Below are 23,584 nucleotides of genomic sequence, written 5' to 3'. Positions count from 1 at the left end.
ATAAACTGTAATATATTATCTGCAAACGCCTTCCTTACACTGGACCACTTTCAAAACATTGGCAAGTACATAGTACCAAAGAAAGGTTATGGCACAGAAAGAAGCCATTCAGTCCATCGTATCTGCATTGCTGAAAAATAAAAAATAAAAAAAAATAGCCGCCCATTTTAGCCCACCTTCCAGCACCTGGTCTGTAGCCTTGCAGGTTACAGCACTTTAGGTGCAGATCCAGGTGCCTTTTAAATGAGTTGAGGGTTTCTGCCTCCACCACCAAACCAGGCAGCGAATTCCAGACATGTACCACCCTCTGGACGAAGAAGCTTTTCCTCATATCCCCTTTAATCCTTCTACCAATCACCTTAAATCTGTGCCCCCTGATAATTGATCTCTCAGCTACAGGAAACAGGTCTTTCCTGTCTACTCTATCTAGACTCCTCAATCTTGTACACCTCAACCCCAACCTATTCAATCTTTCCTCATAGCTGCAATTTTCAAGCCCTGGCAAAATTCTTATAAATCTCCTCTGTACTCTTTCCAGAACAATCATATCCACATTTTAATGTGGCAACTGGAACTCTACACAAAATTCCAGCTGTGGCCTAACCAGCATTTTATACAGTTCCAGCATTACATCCCTGCTTTCTATTCTATACCTCATCCAATAAAGAAAAGCATTCTATAAGCTTTCTTTACCACCTTATCCACCTGTCCTGCCTTGAGGGACCTGTGGACATGCGCTCCAAGGTCTCTCACCTTCTTCAACTCTTCTTAACATCCTCCTGTTTATTGTGTATTCCCTTGCTTTGTTTTCCCTCCCCAACTGTATTACCTCACACTTCTCTGGTTTAAATTCTATTTGCCAATTTTCCACCAACTCAACCAAACCATTGTTATAATTCTGGAGTCAACAGCTATCCTCTTCACTATCAGCTACACAGCCAATTTTTGTGTCATCTGCAAATTTCCAAATCATGCCTCCACATTTAAGTTAAAATCATGAATATATGCAAGAAACAGTAAAGACCCAACACAGCCCTGCATAACGTCACCAGAAACTGTTTCCATTCGCAAAAGCATCCATCAACCAGTACCTTTTGTTTCCTGTCGCTCAGCCAATTTTGGATCCAACTCAACACATTCCCCTGTATCACATGGGCTTTTACTTTTCTGACCAGTCTGCCATGTGGGACCTTGTCAAATGCCTTACTAAAATTCATGTCGACAACATCCATTGCACCTACCCTCATCAATCCTCCTCGTTGCTTCCTCAAAAAATTTGATTAAGTTAGTAAGACACGACCTTCCCTTAACAAAACCATATTGACTATCCCAGATTAATCCATTCTGAAGTGACAGTTTATCCTGTCTCTCAGAATTGATTCTAATAATTTGCCAACAACTGAAATCAGACTGACCAGCCAAAATTATTTGGCCTTTCCTCATACCCTTTTTAAATAATGGTACAACGTTCGCAGATTTGCATTCTTCTGGCATCTCGCTTGTAACTGAGGATTGGAAGATGATCCTCAGAGTATCCGCTATTTCCTCCCTGGTTCCTTTGACCACGATTTTACTTCCTCTCTCATTATGCTTATTGTATCTAATATTTCACAATCCTCCTCTTTAATTAGAATGTCTGCATCATACCTGTCCTTTGTGAAGAGGCAAAGTACTCATTAAGAACCCTGCCCACATCTACAGCCACGTATAAGTTAGCTTGTACATCTCTGATAGGCCCTATCCTTTCCTTAGTTATCCTCTTGCTCTTAATGTACTGATCAAACAACTTTGGGTTTTTCTCTACTTTGCCTGTCAATATTTTTTCATATCCTCTCTTTGCTTTCCCAATTTCCTCTTTTACTTCACCCCTGTACTTTCTATATTCATCTAGGTTTTCTACAGTATAAAGTTCTTTGTGACTGTCATAAGCTTTCTTTCTCTGCTTTTTTGTACCCTTTGCGCTTCTGGATAATCGGGGGCTCCAGGTTTGGCAGCACCACCCTTTTTCTTTGTGGGACATGTCTACAATCTGCCTGTAGAATTTCACTTTTGAATGCCTCTCACTGATTTTCCTTCAAGCAACTGTATCCAGTCCACTTTCACCAAATCACTCTTCAGCTTCATAAAGTTTGTCTTACCCCAATTTAGAACTTTTACTCCTGTTCCATCTTTGTCATTTTCCATAATTATGCTAAACCTAACTGTATTATGGTACTATCTCCAAAATGATCCTCCACTGCTCCATCATCCACTTGGCCTGCTTCGTTTCCTAGGACTAAAGCTAGAATTGTGCCCCCTCTCATCAGACTTACTACGTTGCACTCCCTCTCATTGGGGTTGTTCCATGTTCTCTTGAATGCAGTTCAAGAATTTTGTGCCCTCTGTGCTTTTCACACTATTTGTATCCCAATTGATAATTAGGGTAGTTGAAGTCCCTAACTTTTATGCCCCTTTGTTTTTGCACTCAGAAATTTGCCTACATACTTGCTCTTCTATTGTCCTCTCACCATTTGGGGGTCTATAGTATACTCCTAGCAGTGTGGCTGCCTATTTTTATTTCTAAGCTCAACCTGGTGAATCTTTCTGACCCAGACGACCATATGTGCATCGGTAGCGTTTACGACTTCCCACATACTACAGGGCGCACATTTCACACAACCGAACTGCCCCGCTATGCCTAAACTTTACTCCACTTATGTTAACTTTAATTTACTTTGGTTTACTTATGTTACTTTTTTTTTTTACTTGACCTTGACTTAATTTTACTTCCCTCTTTCTTTTGTTTCTTTCTTAAATCTAATTAGCTACTTCTTGATAACTATGATTTTCTAATTTTCAGTTATTTAAAGACATTCCCTAACAGCAGCTTTTCACCAACCAACGAACTTACGGTGTTCTTGTGATATCACGTTGATTTTTTTTTTGAAACTCGGCCAGCTCCTCAGTAGGACAGGTCCGGTTTTCTCTGCTCCCTAAAGGTAAGTGAAGGTCCCGAGCTTCGCTCCCTCCTGAGTCGAGGTGTCTCCCACAGGTCCGGTTCTCTCTGCTTCCCAAAGTTTGAGTTTTAAAGATAATCAAGCAAAATATCCACCTATCAACCGCTTATCTGCTTTCCTGTGATGTCACACTTTGATTTCTGTCAGACAGCGACTGCTCTGGAGGACACAGACTGGACAGCTCTTCAAACTGATGCTGACTATCTCTGGGTCTTTCTTTCTGCCGCTCATCATGGTTATTACAGACAGTGCAATGGTATTTAACTTATCTACATTGATCATGTTGCACTCTGAGGTGCTTCAATACAATTATAATACATATAGTATTCACAGCATACATTCATTGAGAGTCATACTACCTGAGAGGTCTATACAATTCCCAGCCCCTCAGTGCACTATAGCTGAAAGGCCTTGGGACAGTGACCTTTCCCCATTGCGCCTTTGCAGCAGCTGCCCCAAGCTTTAGTGCATCCCTCAGCACGTAGTCCTGGACGTTGGAATGTGCCAGTCTGCAACACTCGGTCAGGGACAACTCTTTGCACTGGAAGACCAACAAGTTTCAGGCAGATCAAAGAGCGTCTTTCACTGAGTTGATGACCCTCCAGCTGCAGTTGATGTGTTTCTCGGTGTGATTCTCTGGGAACAACCTATATAGCAGAGTCGTGTGTCACAGAACTGCTGGGGATGAACCGCGACAAAAGCCACTGCATCTCTGTCCAGACCTTCTTTGCAAAGGCAAATTCCACGAGATGGTGAACAATGGTCTCTTCCCCACCACAGCCACCTCAAGAGCAACATGTGGAACGGATGAGACTCCAGGCATGTAGGAAGGATCTGATAGGGAGAGCCTTTCTCACCACCAGCCGAGTAACATCTTGGTGCTTGTTGGAAAGTTCTGGCAATGAGGCATTCTGCCAAACGACTAACAGACTGCTTGGGGAACCATCCCACAGGATCCACCATCTCCTTTTCCTGCAGGACCTCTAGGATGTTACGTGCTGACCACTACCTAATGGACTTGTGGTCAAAAGTGTTTCTCTGCATAACTTTTTCCACGAGGGACAACTACCTGGAGATTTCCATGGCAGCGTGGCCAGACCCATCCTTCGCATCACTGGGGACTGGTAGAACCTCAGTAGTGACACTTGGTGTTTGCATGTCTAGGGCCTACGCACATCTTGATACAGCCACACAAAAAGGCGGCCATCAAGATGAGGGCGATGTTGGGCACGTTTTTTCGTCCTTTATCTAGGGGTTTGTACATCTTGTCTCTGCGAACACTATCCACTTTTGATCTCCAGATAAAAAGTGAAAGATGGCTCGGGTGATCGCCATCGCCCAGGAGTGAGGAATGGGCCAGACCTGCGCCATGTACAGCAACACCGAAAGTACCTCACATCTTTTGACCAGGTTCTTAACTGCAGTGAAGAGGGAGCATCACTCCACATGCCCAGTTTTCTTTTCACCATAGCCACTCGCTCCTTCAAGTTTCTAACACATGCCCTGGTCCCTCCAAACAATATCCCCAGCACCTTCAGGCAGTCTGACCTGATGAGGATAAAGGATCAGTCAATTCAGTTCCCAAAGAACATGGCCTCGTTCTTGCCATGATTTACCTTGGTTCCTGAGGCCAATTTGAACTGGTTGCAGATGTCGATCAGTCTGTGCACCGACAGTGGATCTGAGCAGAAGATGGTGACATCGTCCATGTACAGGAAGGCTTTGAACCGAATGTCTCCACCACCTGGGATTGTCACTCCTCTTATGCCTGGATCCTTCCTGATAAACTCAGCAAAGGGTTCTATGCAACACACAAACAGGACAGGGGAGAGAGGGCAGCCCTGCCTGACTCCAGATTTAATTGGAAAGTTTTCTGATTCCCACCCATTGATTGAACCTGCGCTACTGATGTTTGTGTAGAGCAGTTGGATCCAGTTGTGGATTCCATCTCCAAACCCCATGTAGGTGTGTGATGCTCCGCCAAGGGCCTTCTCCTGGTCCAGGCTGATGAGGCAGGTGTCCACAACCCTGTTCCGTACATAGGCAATTGTATCCCTGAGAAGCGCGAGGCTGTCAGAGATCTTCCCGCCGAGTACAGCACAGGTCTGGATCACCAACTCCATAGCAGACTCGACCCGATTGACGATGACCTTGGACAGAATCATATAGTCCACAATTGACAGTGAGATGGGTCGCCAATTTCTAATTTCCTCCCTTTCCCCTTCCGCTTGCAGATGAAGGTGATGATGCCTTTCCTCATGGATTCTGACATGCTACCGGCCAGGAGCGTACTCTCGTACACTGGTACTCTCGTACCAATCCAATCCCATAGAGGAACTAACACTGGCTTGACGTCAGTGGATCTGAATGTGAAGGCTCGGGACACAAACAGGAAGTCTATCCTGAAACAGCTGGACCCATTTGACCACGACCAGGTGTATCTACGCTGCACTCAGTCTGTAGGGTTGAAGACATCGTGTAGGTTGGCATCCTTTACTGTTTCCATCAAGAGTCTGGACGTGGCGTCCAATCTGCTGTCAGCCCTGCCAGATCATCCAGCTGCATTGATGATGCAGTTGACGTCAACGCCCAAAATGACCAGCCTGGAGGTCGCCAGCAGCAGTGGGAGCTGCTGAAGGATTGCCAGCGCTCGCTGTTTTGAGCTGGGGTGTATACGTTAATTAACCGGAGCAGAGCATACGTCTGCTACGAGGAGGTACCCGCCCACCATCTTGACCTCAGAGATGAAGTTGCCTCTCCACAGAATACCCAGGCTGGAGGATCGTGAGTCATTTCCTCCCGACCAGGTCAATGGCCCATGGAGCCTCCCTCGTGACCACTGCCTGTAGGAGCTGAGGTGCAGTATTGCACAGCTGCAAAAACAGGTCAGCTTTGACCTTGGCAAGGTAATCCAAGGTTGCAACATATCTCGTAGATTGAATGCTACACATGTTAATGGATACCATCTTTATCCCCATTTTTAAAGCATTTTGTCGCTTACCAAACCTGTTGTCTTTGACAGTTCCAGACCTTTGGTCTACTCCTGCGTACCCATAGTGTTCACAAATTGTCTCACTTTGGATGGACTGAGGAAACCATCCTGAACCACCTCGTTGGAGATGTTCCACTCAGGTGACATTGGGGAGGGTTCGTGCAAGGAGCAAGGTTTGAATAGTTCTCTGTTGGAACAGTCTCTCCGATCCATTCCCCCTCTGGGGCTTTGCTGCTCCCAGCTTCCCGGAGTTGGGGCGTGCTGAGCGCTTCACTGCTCCCAGCTTCCTGGGGCTGGGGTGCTCTAGCCTCTAAGTTGAGGGCGATGTTGGAGGCCGTTGGTCTCTTTGTTGTCTTCAATATTCTGGAGCTTGGGTGTCTCCTCCTCCACCAGCTCCCTAGAGCTTTGCCGCTCTTCTAACTCACGCTGACTGCCTCTGGGTCTTCCTTTCGGCTAATCTGCATTTTGTAACTGATTAATTTATTTTGAAGTTCTGCTGTTCTGTAAACAAACGTGACAGCCAATTTTGTGCACAGCAAATGGTAAAGATGACCAATTATTGCTTTTGGTAAAACTGTTTGTAGGAGAAACATTATCCATACAAACGCAGATGGAACCCTGATTTAATAGCCCATTCTGTCACAGTGCAGCCCTCCCAAGTACTGCACTGAAGTGCACCAAGTCATGGACTGAGACTCAAATCCACAATCTTTTGCCTCAAAAGGGAGTTTTAAAAAAATTATTCTTTCATGGGACATGGACATCGCAGGCTGGGCCAGCATTTTTATTGCCCATGTATATATGTAAAAGAGAAATACTGTAGATGCTGGAAATCTTAAATAAAACTAAAAAATGCTGGCAAAACTCAGATCTGACAGCACTTGTGGCGAGAGAAACAGAATTAACATTTCAAGTCCGTTAAAACTCTGTTTCTCTCTCCACAGATGCTGTCAGACCTGTTGAGTTTTTCCAGCATTTTGTGTGTTTATTTTTATTGCCCATCCCTAATTGTCCTCGAGAAATTGGTGGTGAGCTGCCTTTTTGAGCCACTTCAGTCCATGTGGTAAGAAGGGAGTGCTCCCATTCCAAGCCTTGATCAAAACCACAGGTCATCTTAAAAGAATATATTGGACAAATAAACCTGGGCACATTTTTATTCCCCATTTCAGCATGTGTCCCATTTACTCATACAATAAAGTTGGAGATGTGGTTTCAATTCTTTAATTGGAGCAGTGATTCTCAACATTAATCATTGACACCAGAACAGACCTGATTAAACCATAACAATCAGATAGCATACATTCAAAGGATGATCCACAGGTCAATAGTGAAACAATTTGCAAATTGAGTTACAATACAGACTTAATATATTTAACCAGCTAAATGGCACATCAACGTGCCTCACATTTACATTTGGCATTTTAACCTGGTCAAATGTCCAAAGGCATGTCACAGGAGCATAACCAAAAATTCTCTTTGACCAAGCTTTAAGGAAGGAATATAGGTAGAGAAATGGAGAGATTGATAGAGGGAATTCCAGAGCAGAAAGCCCAGGCAGTTGAAGACAGTTTAACAGCCATGCTGTACTGTGGTAGAGTGCACTGGCAAAGTCACCTCAGTTAGAGGAGTTATTTTCAACACACAGACTGCTCAAATCCTCATTGGGTAACTGTGCAGTGGTCAGTCTGACACTGACACATTTAGAACAGTTGCGCTGTTTGGGGCAGGCTGGGAGAATAAATGTTTCTGGGTTTGCAGTGTTGGGGGTAATACAAGGATAAGAATTTTAAATCTGAGGCATTGCCAGAATGGAAGCCAATGTAGGTCAGGGAGTACAGGGGTGATGCGTGAATGGGGCTTAATGAGAGTTAGGGTAGAGCAGCAGAGTTTTGGATGAGCTGAAATTTATCAAGGAAGGTGGGAGGCCAGCCAAGGGGGTAGGGGGTGGTGAAGATCGGCAGTATTACAGAGGTGGAAACAGACTGACTTGTTGATGGAGAGTACAAGGGATCTGAGCTCAACTCAGGATAAAATAGGATGATGAGATTGTGAAGAGTCTTTATAGCCCCAGACAGTAGCCAGGGAGGAAGATGGAATTGGTGGGTTTGGGAATGGAGGTTGTGATGGGGACAACAGACAATAGCTACCATCTGCACAATATTTAATTAGAGGAAATTTCTGCTTATCCAATTCTGGATGTCAGCATGACCCGAGAACTCTGCAAACAAACTCAAATTTGAGGATCTTTTCATTCAGTCTCACCTACCTGGCATCACTCTGTCTCCCATATACAGAACTAATGTCACTGGAGTCAAACCAAAGCAAATAAATTTGTCGTCATAAACTTGGCATTCATCACTGTCTATGTCTTTAAAAATGTACGATATCTATCTTATAGAAACTTAGAAACGATGGAAAGGGAATAGAGAAAACTTCATTTCCTATTCCAGAAACAGGGGCTATCTCACATTATAGTCCTTCAAAACAATGCTGAGTTTCCTTCTGTAACTTTCCCCCAAACCAGAAGATGGTGGGCTCAAATCTCATTCCAGAGACTTGAGCATATAACCTAAGCTGACACTCCAGTGTGATACTGAGAGTGTGCTGCGCTGCTGGAGCTGCCACTCAACCAAGGCCCCAGCTGTTCTCTCTCAGATGGATGTAAAGATCCTACAGTATGATTCAAAGAACGGGAGTCTCTAATGGTCTTGCCAACATTTATTTCTCCAGCATTTGATATTAGTGCAGGCCAGGGATTTTACCTGGCAAGTTATGGCCTGTATGGGTCTCGGCTCTCTTGTGCTGGGGAAGCTTGGACTAAAGTGTTCACAGCAAATACAGAACTCCACTTTATTTTGTTGCTGGTTACAATTTTCTTTTTGCATCGACTGAACATTTACTGCACTTTAAAAATAAATTCTGTATTACATAAGGGAGATTGTAGAGGTTGGTCAATACTGAGATTGACTGCAACAAATTACAAAGTTTAACAAATTTGCAAAATGGGCAGATAATTGGATTTCAACATAGATAAATGCTAAACTTGTATTGAACCTTGATTAGACCTCACCTGGAATACAATTGTAGTCACCATATTATTAATAAAAAGAGACATAGAGAGAGAATGCATAACGATTCAGAAGGATAATAGAAGGGGTACACTTATCAAGAAAGGGTGGACATGCTGGGTCTATTTTGAAAAGGCTGGGAGGTGACCTAATATAATTTTTTTTAATTATGAAAGGTTTTGAGATTGAGTAGACAAAGAAAATATTTCTACCTGTGGGTAAGAGCAAAACTAGTGGTCATCGACACAAGATAGTCACCAAGAAATCTAATAGGGAATTCAGAAGAAATCTCTTTGCCCTCTGAGTGGTGATAATGTGGAACTCGCTACCACAAAGTGGTTGAGGTGAATAGTGTAGATGCATTTAAGGGGAGACTGGAAAAGCATACGAGCTTGAACGCAGCATAAAATCTGGCATGGATTGGTTGGGCCAAATGGCTGCATATTCCATGTAATCCTATGAAAAGCATGAGTTAGGCACTGGAGATTTTCTGAGATTCACGTCCCACTGGAACTATGAATTCACCCCCATTGACACTTCGAAGGGACTGACAGCGAGGAGTTACAGTCCTCCTTAGATCTATAGAACAAAAATTCTCCTGGACTGAAAAGTAATGCAGTGATACTGTATTATTGAACAAATGTCATGCCATTGGCCTGCAGCGTTTCCCTCCTAAAAGATAAATGTGCAGAATCTCAGTTTATTGCTGTGGGATGTACGGCACTGAAAGGCCAAATATGCACAGACCAATAAAGAAGGTTAAAGTGATACAGATTTACTTGGAAAAACAAGTTATTAAAAGGATAATGGGTGGACAATTGAGATTAATAAAATGAAGAGCTATTGCACCAACTATTATAGAATAAAAGCCTTGGAAAAGTGCTGTTACTAATTTCTCATTTTTAAAACCAGGTGCTAGGTGATCACACTGTAACACTTTAAAACCAGGACTGCTCCTTCACCTGAAGTGGGCACCACTGGACAATCAGCAGAGCCGTTTGGTATTCCTATACAGAATTGAGAGGACCAGTCTCAAGATGAATGGCAATGAATTAAAGTTCTCTTTAAAAGTGCAGTCCAAGAGCTTCCAAACATCCACGTAAGGCAAACCCAGGATCTGCCATGATTACTGTCTAATGAAGTAGAAACGAAGAGTTCATCAAAAATAATCTATTTCATGTCTTTTAGGAAGTGTGAGCACAGCAGTGCTGCAGGATTTCACACTATATTATTTTCCATTACTTTATTTCCTCTGTAGAATCGGATAAAGTCAAATGCTCCAAGGTCAAGTGTTTTGAACTTTCCATCAAGAATGAGTTCAGCAATAGCTCTACCCACAGCAGGCGAGTGCTGCAGGCCATGCCCACTGAAGCCGGTCGCAAAATACATGTTGGCAACCAGTGGATGAGTGCCGATGATTGCATTCTGGTCAAAGGTGTTGTAATCGTAGTAACCTGCCCAGGCGCTTTTCAACTGAAGACAGAAATTCATTAGGTTAGAATAATGGTAATTACCTCTTGCGTGGACCTCCTACAGATAGGCAAGCCCCTCAGGATCTCCTGCAAACATGCACACCTCTCTGCTGAGAAAGCTCTCCAAATACCCATATCCCACTTTGTCAAGGTCCCCCTTTGCAAAGATGCACAGACCTGCTGGGACTGCCTGCAAATGTACAACCCCAGAGACCTCCACACACTCCCACTGAGACCCATGCAAATACACATGCACACCTCCATAGAGACCCACTACAAAATTGCATGCATACTCCCCTGCAAATACAAACATCCTGCCCGCCCCAGACATCCCTGCAAATATGAACATACACCACACAAAGACCCCCTGCAGATACACACACTCATCTCCAGAGAGACTCCCTGCAAATATGTAAAGGGAGATTTGTTCATGTTGTTAGGGAGGGTTTAATCTAGCTTGTCAGGCAGGTGGGAACCTGAGGAGCAAAGCTGGTAATGGGAGTAGAAAAGTGGCAAGTAAAATTAGAAGGCAGGCAAAATGAAGGGGAGCATCAACTAAACCTAGAATGGAGAATAATTTCAAAAGAACTAATTTAAGGGCAATCTACCTGAATACATGCAACAGTCGCAACAAGATAGATGATTTAAAGGCAAAAATAGATGTAATCAGTACAAGATAGGTGGAGGGACAGGTAGTACTGAGGAGGCGGGGAGGCTGCAAAAGGATTTGGACAGGTTAGGAGAATGGGCAAAGAAGTGGCAGATGGAATACAATATGGGGAAGTGTGAGGTCATGCACTTTGGTAGGAAGAATAGAGGCATAGACTATTTTCTAAATGGGGAGAGAATTCAGAAATCTGAAGTGTAAAGGGACTTGGGAGTCCTAGTTCAGGATTCTCTTAAGGTTAACTTGCAGGTTGAGTCGGTAGTTAGGAAGGCAAATGCAATGTTGGCATTTATTTCGAGAGGACTAGAATATAAAAGCAGAGATGTGCTGCTGAGGCTTTATAAGGCTCTGGTCAGACCACATTTAGAATATTGTGAGCAATTTTGGGCCCCGTATCTCAGGAAGGATGTGCTGGCCCTGGAGAGGGTCCAGAGGAGGTTCACGAGAATGATCCCAGGAATGAAAGGCTTAACATATGAGGAACGTTTGAGGACTCTGGGTCTATACTCGATGGAGTTTAGAAGGATGAGGGGGGATCTGATTGAAACTTACAGAATACTGAAAGGCCTGGATAGAGCGGATGTGGGGAAGGTGTTTCCGTTAGTAGGAGAGACTAGGACCCGAGGGCACAGCCTCAGAGTAAAGGGAAGACCTTTTAGAACAGAGATGAGGAGAAACTTCTTTAGCCAGAGAGTAGTGAATCTATGGAATTCATTGCCACAGAAGGCTGTGGAGGCCAGGTCATTGAGTGTACTTAAGACTGAGATAGATAGGTTCTTGATTGGTAAGGGGATCAAAGGTTATGGGGAGAAGGTGGGAGTATGGGGTTGAGAAACTTATCAGTCATGATTGAATGGCGGAGCAGACTCGATGGGCGAATGGCCTAATTTCTGCTCCTATGTCTTATGGTCTTATTAGTAAGGGAGGATCTCAGATCAGAAGAACAAAATGTGGAATCTGTTTGGGTGGAGCTAAGAAACAGCAAGGGGCAGTAAACATTGGTGGGAGTTGTTTATAGACCACCAAACAGTAGTGGTAGTGTGGGGCATGGTGTTAATCAGGAGATGAGAGAAGCATGTAGCATCAGTAATACAGTAATCATGGGTGACTTCTATCTACATATAGACTGGGTAAACCTAATGAGTACTAATGCTGTGGAAGGTGAGTTTCTGGATTGTGTTAGGGATGGTTTTCTAGAGCAGTATGTTGAGGAACCGACTAGAGAACATGCTGTTTTAAGATTCAGTATTATGCAACAAAACTGGGCTAATTGATAATCTTGTTGCAAAGAACCTTTAGGGCTAAGTGACCATAATATAGAATTCTACATTATATTTGAAAGTAAGGTAGTTCAATCTGAAACCAGGGTGTTAAATTTGAACAAAGGAAATTATAAAGGTCTCAGGGGCAAACTGGCTGAGGTGGATTGGAAAAATACATTTAAAGGTATGATGGTACATAGGAAATGGACAGCATTTCAAGAATTATTACATATTTTATAGCAATTACACATTCCTTTAAGGCACAAAAACACAAAGAAAGTCAGTCAATCGTAGATAACAAAGGAAGTTAAGGATTGTAAGATTTTTTTAAAAAGCCTATAAAGTTGCTAGAAATAGTAGTAAACCTGAAAATTGGGAAGATTTTAGAATACAGCAAAGGAGAATCAATAAACTGCTATAGAAAGGGAGAACAGAATATGAATAAAAACTAGCAAAAAACAAAAATGGACTAGCTAACACAAATGTGGATCCATTACAGACAGAGTCAGGAGAATTTATAATGGAGAATAGAGAAATGGCAGAGAAGCTAAATGATTACTTTGTGTCTGTCTTCACTGAGGAAGGTATAAGAAATCTCCCAGAATTAGAGATCCAAGGGACTAGGGAGAATAAGGAATTGAAGGAAATTTGTATTTGTAAGAAGGTTGTATTGGAGAAATTAATGGGACTGAAGATTGATAAGTCCCCAGGATCTGTTGACCTACATCCCAGAGTATTCAAAGAGGTAGCTATGGAGACAGTGGATGCATTGGTGATCATTTTCCAAAATTCTATAGATTCTGGAATGGTTCCTGCAGATTGAAAGATAGCAAATGTCACTCCATTATTTAAGAAGGGAGGGAGAGAGAAAACAGGGAACTACAGGTTACTCAACGTGGAGAGAGAAAGAGTTAATGTCAAGTCCGTATGACACTTCTTCAGAAAGGTCTATGGTTCATTCTGCAGTGCATACTAAATTAACTGATGTTGTTTGGGCAGTAGTGAGTACTCTAACATTCATCAATGCCTGTAAGCCAGGAAGAAGTAAATAAACAAGTAGAATGACCATTCAGATTATCATCCAATGACTTCAGCTTGCATGACGTATACAGATGCAGACAGTGGGTGAGGGCAAAGTTGAGCTCTGACACAACGTCCCTCAAGTTAAGCTGTCTGCTGACTGTCAACAATCAGTGGGCTCCCCAGTGAAAAACGGTCAGTCGAGCGAGGTGCTGAAAATAAATGGACTCTTGCCTCACCACAAGAAAACAAGACAGCATTCAGGACAGCCATGTTACACTGCATCAGTATTCTTTAAAGATGTTATGATGCCACATAAATTACTTACCTTCAAGGACTCGAAGGCGGGGACTCTCTGAGCCAGATTGGGCCACACTGCCTCGTCAAAGTATTTGTAATCCACTTCCAGATCACTGATGTCTGGTTCTTCCTCCTAGAACAGCCAGTAATCAGTTGAAAGAAGTTGTGTGTCAATTCACCCAAATCTGTTTATTCACAGCAAAAGAGATGGGCAAATTTCTCTTCACTATGTCATTTTTGTGAATGTTGTACTCAGGGTGAGGGATGTTAGAGACTGAGAAATTAGAACTGTCCTATCAACCACTTCCAGACAAAGAGCAGTAAAGGTCAGCTGCAGAATAAAGATCCTTCTGTGCACTGGATTATGACTGACCAAATTAATTTTACATAGTAACTGGCAAACAGAGATGCCTCATGTCTCAACTAGATTTATAACCAGCTCCTCAATGTTAACACCAGAACAGAATGCTCTGCCTGAAAAGGGAGATGGAAACAGATTCAATACTAACTTTCAAAAGGGAATTGGAAAAATACTTTGAAAAGCCAACACAGGTGTGATGGACTGAATAGACTTCCTCTCTGTTGTATGTTTCTATGAAGAATGTGGACTAGAGGAATGCTGCTGAACCCACACAAAATGGAACTGTCATACTCCCTGCCAAGGAGGCTGGAACTAGCCTTGGTATAGGGGGGGTGACAGGTTATGTTGGGGAAGACAGTCAATCAGAATAAAAACTGAGGCAGACTAAGTGGCAGCTTCATAGGCATCCAGATACAGACAGTACAACAAGCTTGGTCACGTTGACAACCCACACCACTAGCTCCCAAATAGAAAAAGAGAAATGAAAATCGCAGCTTACACAGACCTCGCGGTGCTTACCTCAGCTGGAGAAAGTCCTCCTAGGTAATTTCCTCCTAAACCTTCTCGACGGAAGTAAACCCCCTTGTGGTCAATGATAAATGGACATTCCAGTCCTGGACCATTTGGACAGTGGAAAACATACACATATCTGACAAGGAAGAAGGGGAAGAGATTAAAAAGCTTTTGGGCGCTGCCACAATGATCTAACAGATGATGGACCACCAGTAATAACTTCACAGTCCATATTGTCCCAGCATGGACTCAGAGGCTGCTGAGCAAACTATCTTGATTGAGGCAGTGGTTGAGACAATACAATTAACTTTCCCATCCTCTGGCGGCAGAGGAGAGCAAGGGATCCTGTTTCTGATTATTATTAATTCCTTTGTGGGTCAGCTGTGGCTCAGTTGATAGCACGCTCACTTCTGAATCACAAGGTTCCAGGTTCATGTCCCACTCTAGGACTTGAACATAAAAATCAAACTGACACTCCAGGGCAGTGCAGGGGGAGCAGAGCACTGTCAGGAGTGCTGTCTTTCAGATGAGATGTTAAACCGACATCCCATCTGCCTGCTAAAGTGGATGTAAAAGATCACTAACTCCTCCCGCCAACCAAATAGGTGTCAGAACAGTTGCACATGCACACTCAGCCCACTGCAGTAACCGGCACATGCACAACTGCCCCTGATGCTTTGTAATTTTGAGCAATAAACTTTAGGACAAAGTAGTTTGGACACAGTTCTTGGGCAGATATGGCTTGTTCCATCATGAAATGTATTTGACACACTCATTGGAAGGCATCTGGATTAAGCATCCAGGGAAAGTTATTGTTGCTAACACTCCCATTACTTTCTCATTGGCACTTTCCCCTCTTTTACTCTTTCAGGGATTTGCCATATCAGTCTTCATTTTGAGGCATACTTTTAGAGTGGGGCATTTAGTAGATGCAACACTAATTCCTGCATGACTACAACTGCATCTGGACATGTGCAGGAAATGCTCCCTCTAGCTTTGTAGCACAAATAAACACAGGCATTACTTCGAAGAAGAGCAAGGAAGATATCCCGTGCCCTGACCAACATTTATTCCTCAAACAATATCACAAAAACACTAATCTTCTGGTCACATTGCTGTTTGTGGGAGTTTGCTGTGCCCAAATTAGTTGTCATGTTTCCGCCTTTACAATAGTGACTACATTTCGAAAGTACTTCATTGGCTGTAAAGCACTTTGAAACATTCAGAGTATGAAAAGCTCCATATAAGTGTAAATCTATCTTTTATGGACTTCAGGTGAACACAGGATCAGAAACATCTGCAGCTGAGCAGTTTTGATGACACACACTGCCTCGGCTACTACTTGAAGAATAGATACCTAGGTGAATGAACATGAAACCTACTGCACCAAGACTTACTAGTCTAAGGGGAAGGAATATACGAATGCTAAAAACGCATGTTTGAATAGGTAAGAATTATGTGTTTAAATCACTGTGTTGCAGGAAATGAGAAGGGACTTTCTCTGTCAGAGTAATTATTGTGCAGAGGAATTGGTCGGTGTGGCTAAAATGTCAGCAAGTACACATTCTAGCAATGTTCCCACTCAGAACACTTAACCCTGGAAATTTTAACAAAAAGTTTAAGCTGTCTCATCTGTTCCCAGCTATTCTGAGATCCTCCCAATTACACTGTTCAAAAGATTATGCCAGAGTAACAGCTTTTTGCACTTTCCAAACTTGTCCACTTAGAATTATAGAATGCTTACAGCACGGAGACCATTTGACCTATTGTGTCCGTGCTGGCTCTCTTCAAGGGCAACTCAGCTAATCTCGTTCCCCCGCCTCTTCCCCGGAGCCCTGCAAATGTTTTCTCTTCAGGTAATTACCCAATTCCCTTTTGAAAAGGAACTAAATCTGCCTCCAAAACATTCTCAAACAGTACATTCTAGTTCAGAATGGGACACAATACTCCAGTTGAGGCCGAACCAATGTTTTATAAGGCTCAAGATAACTTTCTTGATTCTGTACTCTGTTTCTATTTATAAAGCCAAGGATCCCATACACTTTCTCAACCTGCCCTGTTACCTTCAATGATTTGTACACATATAACCCCAGGTCCATTTTCTCCTGCACCCTCTTTAGAATTGTATCCTTTATCTTATGTTGCCCTTTCCTGTTCTTCCTACAAAAATATATCATCTCACATTTGTCTTCATAAATTTCATCTGCCATGTACCCATCCACTCCACCAGCCTGTCCATGTCCTCTTGAGTCCATCACTGTCCCTCTCACAGTTCATAATACTTCCAAGATTTGTCTTTTGCAAATTTTGAAATAGTGCTCTGCGCATCTAAGTCATTAATATATTTTAAAAAAGCAGAGGTTTGAATATTGACCGTAGGGAGCTCCAGTACATAATATATTCTTCCAGTATGAAAACCACCATTTATCACTACTCTTTGCTTCCTGTCACTCAACTTCGTATCCTTGCTGCCACTGCCCGTTTTGTTCCTCGGGCTTCAACTGGCAGTAAGAAAATTAAATCACTTTCCTTTGTGCCTCAGGCTGAAATCAGGAAGTCTCCATGTGAGAAGATCACAGGCAGGAACCCAGAACCATCCCATGCGCCCGTGACTACTCCATCCCGGCAAACCTCGGGTGGTGTCTGCGGTTATTACTTGGCATGTCATGGCGCATGTGTGACTTTATAGTGGAGTGACTGCTGCAGCAGGTTTTGCAAAATAGAACTTCATTCACAACTGATCTTGTAATCCTCTTATTGTAGTGGGAAACTGCAAAACTTAGAGAAACCTTTTATTTTCAAGACAAATTTTGTATGCCTTCCCTGTTCTGTGCATCAGTGCTTCATTTACTCACCTTTTCCTGGGCTCTACTGGGAGTTTTATGCCTTCCAAGGTGCCTTCAGGTCCATTACCAATACCGATCATTTCTGCCACTTTGCCTGACCACGCTCCAGCCTCATTGATGATCAGCGCACACTGCACTGGCTGGTACTCCATACTATTTGGCATCCGTACCTGTCATCCAGAAGACACAGCAAGAGTCAATACTAGATCCCAATCCATCGCTTGACTATAAGGCTCATGCGCTGCCTGGCCAGCACCAGTCCCTGGCGGGGATGGGGGAATCGGGGGTGGGGGGGGTGGAGTGGAGTGGCCTCAGGTATGGTGGAGCTGAGTGACAGACCACAACTTCAGTGACACATGACAAGAGTGCTAAATACCTGTGGATAGCTCAATGCTTGACTTAATCTTCTGGGCTAATTGATCAAAAGTGAAAACAGTCACAGGGCAAATAAAACTATAGCATATTTAATATATTTAATCTGTTAAACGGCACAACTCATATAGCACATTTAACATAGTGGAATATCCCAAGGTATTTCATCGGAGCATACAGGTGACCAAAAGTTTGGTCAACAAGTATAGAAGGAAGAGAGGAAGTTAGAGAAGCACAGAGGTTTAGGGGGGGAATTTCAGAGCTCAGGGCCCACGTATCTGAAGGCACACGTCAACCATGGGGGAACAGAAACTGGGAATGCGTCACAGAACAGTTCTGCATTCAAAATCCCTTGAACTATCAGTCTCAAATGTCATCTCTCAGGTGCTAAGAGCTGGCTGAACATTTCTCCATAAGAATTAGCAGAGATCCTTGCACTCGTCTCTCAGCAGACACCTGGGAGATAGTCTTCATCCTACCTTGAGCTCTTAGTTCTGGGAAGAATTCAGGGCATATTCAATATAACAAAATAAAACAAAGGTAACTCAACCATACAGACCAGAATGGAGATAGGTTGATGCCATGTTTCCAGTATTCATTTTGCTGTACTATTTTATGAATCTATGACAATACCCTCTGTGGAAGGCAACAACTAATTTCTCACAGGAGAAACAGGTGACTCTAATATCCAAGTCTCTGAGCACGCCAAGGGGAGGTTTGGAAAGTGGGTCAGAGTAACTGCTCCAGTTTCACACATTTTCCTTTCCATGTAACTAACTGGTTAGTTAAAGACTGTCTTAATCACACACTGATCCGGCGATGGAGTGGTGTACCAAGAGTAGCAGAAAATTTAAAGTTAAATAAAGCTCAGGTTGGACCCAATTTAGAGTACTGTGCTCATTTCTGGACATCACATCTGAGGAAGGATGCAACGTCGTGGAACACAAATTCGCCAGAATGATACCAGGGCTAAAAGGTTGCAAAGACAAGTCTGGTTTTTCCTTGAGTGTAGAAGATTAAGGGGTGATCCAATTGAGGTGATTGACAGGGTAGATAGACAGGAACAGTTTCCTCAGGTTGGAGAGTCCAGAACAAAGGGTTATAACCTCAAAATTAAAGCTGGGTCATTCAGGGGGTGATGTCAAGAAGCATTTCTTCACTTAAGAGTTGTAGAAATTTGGAACTACCTGCCCCAAATAAAACTGTTCAGGCATGACCAAACTGAGATTGATATATTTTTGATAGTCAAGGGTATTAAGGGTTCCAGAACCAAATCAGGTAATTGAAGATAAGATAGAGATCCCCAGCCATGATCTAACTGAATGGTGGAAAAGGCTCAAGGAGCTGAATGGCCTATTCTTGTTCCTATGAAGATGCTGAAGTAAGTTACCACTGGTCTCGTACATTGACATGGTGAATTCTTTTCAGTGTGACGCTCCTGCCATCATCTGTTTTCATATCTCTGGTTGAATATTGAAAGCCTGTCAGAATATAGAAATTTTAACAAAATCTTATCAAGCAGTCTGAAGATGGCAACAATATAGGTATATACAGTAGCTCCACACGTTGGCCCAGTTGAAGACTCTTCTGTTGAAGTGAGCCACATTTACACTGAGTTGGTAGAAATATACGAACAAGGAGCAGGAGTAGGCCATTCAACCTTCGAGCCTGCTCCGCCATTTAATAAGATCATGGCTGTTCTGATAGTAACCTGAAACCTGCATCCCACCTAACTGCCTATCACCCCCTTGCTTACCAAGAATCTATCCACCTCTGCCTTAAAAATATTCAAAGACTCTGTTTCCACCACCTTTTCAGGAAGAGAGTTCCAAAGACTCTCAACCCTCAAGTGAAAAAATTTTGCCTAATCTCGGTTTTAAATAGGCAACCCCTCATTTTTAAACAGTGACCCCTAATTCTAGATTCTCCACATCCACCCTGTCAAGACCCCTCAGGATCTTATACATTTCAATCAAGTCATCTCTTACTCTTCTAAACTCCAGTGGATACAAGCCTAGTCTTTCCAACCTTTCCTCATAAGACAACTCACCCATTCCAGGTATAAGTCTGGTAAACCTTCCCTGAACTGCTTCCAACACATTTACATCCTTCCTTAAATAAGGTGACCAATACTGTACACAGTACTCCAAATGTGGTCTCACTAGTGCCCTGTACAACTGAAGCATAACCTTCCTACTTTTGTATTAAATTCCCCTTGTAATAAATGATAACATTCTATTAGTTTTCCTAATTACTTGCTGTACTTGCATACTAGCCTTTTGTGATTCATGCACTAGGACACTCAGATCCCTCTGCAATCTCTCACCATTTAGATAATATGCTCATCTTTTATTCTTCTTGAGAAAACGGACAATTTCAAATTTTACCACATTATACTCCATCTACCAGATCTTGCCAACTTAGTTAACCTATCTACATCTGTTTGTAGCCTCCTTCTGTCTCTAAACAACTTACTTTCCTACCTATCTTTGTGTCATCAGCAAATTTGGCAACCATCTCTTCATTCAAGTCATTTATATAAATTGTAAACAGTTGAGGTCCCAGCGCTGAGCCTGTGGCACCTCACTCGTTGCATCTTGCCAACCTGAAAAGGACTCATTTATGCCTACTGTTTCCTGTTAGCCAGCTAATCTTCTATCCATGCCAATATGTTACCCCCTATACCATGAGCTTTTATTTTCCACATGTAGCATTTTATCAAATGCCTTTTGGAAATTTAAGTACAGTACATCCACCCATTCCCCACATCCACAGCACATTACTTCCTCGAAGAACTCCAATAAATTGGTTAAACACGATTTCCCTTTCACAAAACCATGTTGACTCTGCCTGATGACCTTGAACTTATCCAAGTGCCCTGCTATAACTTCTTTAATAATAACTTCTAACATTTTCCCTACGACAGATGTTAAGCTAACTGGCCTATAGTTTCCCCCTTTCTGTCTCCCTCCCTTTTTGAATAATGGAGTTACATTTGCTATCTTCCAATCTAATGGTACCTTCTCCTAATCTTGGGAGTTTTGGAAAATTAAAACCAATGCATCAACTATCTCATCAGACATTTCTCTTAAGACCCCAGGATGAAGTCCACCAGGACCTGGGCTCTTGTCAGCCCACAGCTCCAACAATTTTCTCAGTATCACTTCTCTGGTGACTATAATTTTCCTGACTTCCTTCCCCGCTTACAATTCCTAGTTTATGGCTGCTTCTGGGACATTACATGTGTGCTCTATAGTGAAAACTGATGCAAAATACCTGTCCTATTCATTTGCCATCTCGTTTTCCATTATCAATTCTCCAGACACACTTTCTATAGGACCAATGCTCACTTTGGTAACTCTTATCTTTTTAAAATATTTATAAAAGCCCATACTATCTTTTTATATTTCTGGCTAGTTTTCTCTGATACTAATTTTTCTCTCCTTATTAGTCTTTTAGTCATTTTTTTGCTGTTCCTTATATTCTGTCCAACCTCTGGCCTTCCACTTGTCTTTGCACAATTATGCGCTTTTTCTTTATGTTTGATACCATCTTTAATCTTTCTAGTTAATCATGGATGGTGTGTCCATCCCTTGGACCTTTTCTTACTCATTGAAATATATCTATTCTGTGCATTCTGAAATATTCCCTTAAATATTAGCCAATCCATCTCTGTTGACCTACCCCTTAAGCTAATTTGCCAACTCACTTTAGCCAGCTCTGCTTTCATGCCCTCATAATTGCCCTTATTTAAGTTTAAAAACTTAGTCTCAGACCCACTCCTCTCTCCCTCAAACTGAATGCAAAATTCAATCATATTATGTTCGTTGCTACCTAGGGGCACTTTCACTATGAGATCATTAATTACTCCCGTCTCATTGCACAATATCAGGTCTTGTATAGCCTGCTCTCTGGGTGGCTCAAGAATATACTGTTCTAAAAAAGTATCCCAAAAATATTCAATATACTCAGCTAGACTATCTTTGCCCATCTGACTTTTCCAGTCTAAATTAAATTAAAACCTCCCATGATGATCACCATGCCTTTCCGACAAGCTCCAATTATTTCTCTATGCACAACCCTACCATGTGGTTACTGCTAGGGGGACTGTACACATCTCCCACAAGTGACTCCTTGTCTTTACCATTTCTCATCTCTACCCAAACCGTTTCTACATCGGTTTCCTGAACTTAGATCATTCCTGTCTATTGTGCTAACACCATCAATAATTAAGAGTGCCACCTCTCCACGTTTTCTTCACTTCCTGCCCTTCCTAAATATCCTGTACCCTTCAATATTCAGGTCCCAATCCATGTCTTCCTGCAGCCCTGTCTCCGTAATGGCTATCAAATCGTAATTAGTTATTTCTATGTGCAATCTCAGTTCATCTGATTTGTTTCGAATGCTACGTGCATTCAAATACAGAGCTTTTAGTTTTATCCTTTTATTTTATAACCTCTAGTTTCATCTGTTGATTTACTGTTAGATTTGTATTCTTTCTCCCAGTGTTTTTCATTTCCTCTAATAATACTTTTTTCTTTTGTCTTGTCCCTGCTCTTTGGTTTACCATATCTTCCCAAATTTGATCCCTTACCTCCACTATTTTGTTTAATATCCCATCTACTGCCCTAGTTATGCGGCTCGCAAGAACACCGGTTCCAGCACGGTTCGGGTTAGACCGTCCCAACAGTACAGATCCCACTTTCCCAGTACTGGTGTTAGTGCCTCACGAGCTGGAACCCACTTCTCCCACACAAGTCTTTGAGTTACACATTCATCTCCCTAATCTGATTTGCCCAATGCCAATTTGCACATGGATAAGGTTATAATCTAGAGATTATGACCTTTGAGGTTCCGCTTCTTAATTTGGTGCATAGGTTCTCATACTAAATATGCAGAACCTCCTTCTTTGTCCTGCCTATGTCGTTGGTACCTGCATGGACCATGATGATGGGGCCCCAGCGCCCCCTTCCCACTGCAAGTTCCTCTCCAGCTCCGAGCACATGTCCTACACCTGGTGCTGGGCAGGCAATATAGCTGTCTGGGACTCTCACTCTTTGCTGCATAGAATGGTGTCAATCCCTTTGACTGTACTATTCCTTTTTGCTCCCCCCATTTGAATGGCTTCCTGTACCATGGTGCCATGGCTAGTTAGCTCATCCACCCTGCAGTCCCCACTCTCATCCAAATGAGCTGAAAAAATCTCAAACCTGTTGGACGATTGCAGAGCCTCACACTCTAGCATTCCTGTCCTCTGATTCTCCTTATCTGCCTTACTTGCAGACACAGTCTCCTTTCCTTGACCACTGACCAAATCAGAAGACCCTGTCCTAAGAGGTGTGACTGCCTCCTGGTACAAAGAATCCAAGTAACTTTCCCTCTCTCTGCTGCATCGCAATGTCTATGGTTTAGCCTGCAACTCAAATTCTGAGCTGAAGCTGCTCAAACTTCAAACAATTATTGCAGACGTGTTTGTCCTGGATCAAACTGGCTTCCAGGAGCTCCCACATGTTGCACCTGTGACACATCACCTACCCTGGCATCCTTAGTGTGTTCTAATTAACTATTTAATTATTTTATTCAATTATATATCTTACTTTTGTTTTTATATATCTTAATAACCTTACACCAGTTGCTAGACTATTTTGAACTTTAAGAATAGAATAAACCTTAGTCACTTACCAAATACTCACCAAATAACTAGCTTCTTCTCCT

The 23,584-nt window shown here is 42.6% G+C and overlaps 1 protein-coding gene across 2 annotated transcripts in view; it reads right to left on the bottom strand.

Moving 5' to 3' along the window:
• Positions 1–7,193: 7,193 nt before the first annotated feature.
• The window catches only part of foxred1 (FAD-dependent oxidoreductase domain containing 1), a 54,219-nt gene continuing 37,828 nt past the window's right edge, over positions 7,194–23,584 (bottom strand). For both annotated transcript variants that reach the window (XM_041174546.1, XM_041174547.1), the window contains 5 exons: positions 19,274–19,350; positions 17,507–17,667; positions 14,658–14,787; positions 13,806–13,910; positions 7,194–10,529 (listed from right to left, as the gene is read on the bottom strand). In XM_041174546.1, coding sequence (XP_041030480.1) covers positions 10,275–10,529; positions 13,806–13,910; positions 14,658–14,787; positions 17,507–17,667; positions 19,274–19,350 — 728 coding nt within the window. In that variant the 3' untranslated portion in view covers positions 7,194–10,274. The remainder of the gene's footprint in view (positions 10,530–13,805; positions 13,911–14,657; positions 14,788–17,506; positions 17,668–19,273; positions 19,351–23,584) is intronic.

This window comes from Carcharodon carcharias, chromosome 25 (assembly GCF_017639515.1).
Source record: "Carcharodon carcharias isolate sCarCar2 chromosome 25, sCarCar2.pri, whole genome shotgun sequence".
Taxonomy (NCBI): Eukaryota; Metazoa; Chordata; class Chondrichthyes; order Lamniformes; family Lamnidae; genus Carcharodon; species Carcharodon carcharias.
Note: the sequence above shows the minus strand (reverse complement) of the source record. Positions and strands in the feature narration are given on the sequence as shown.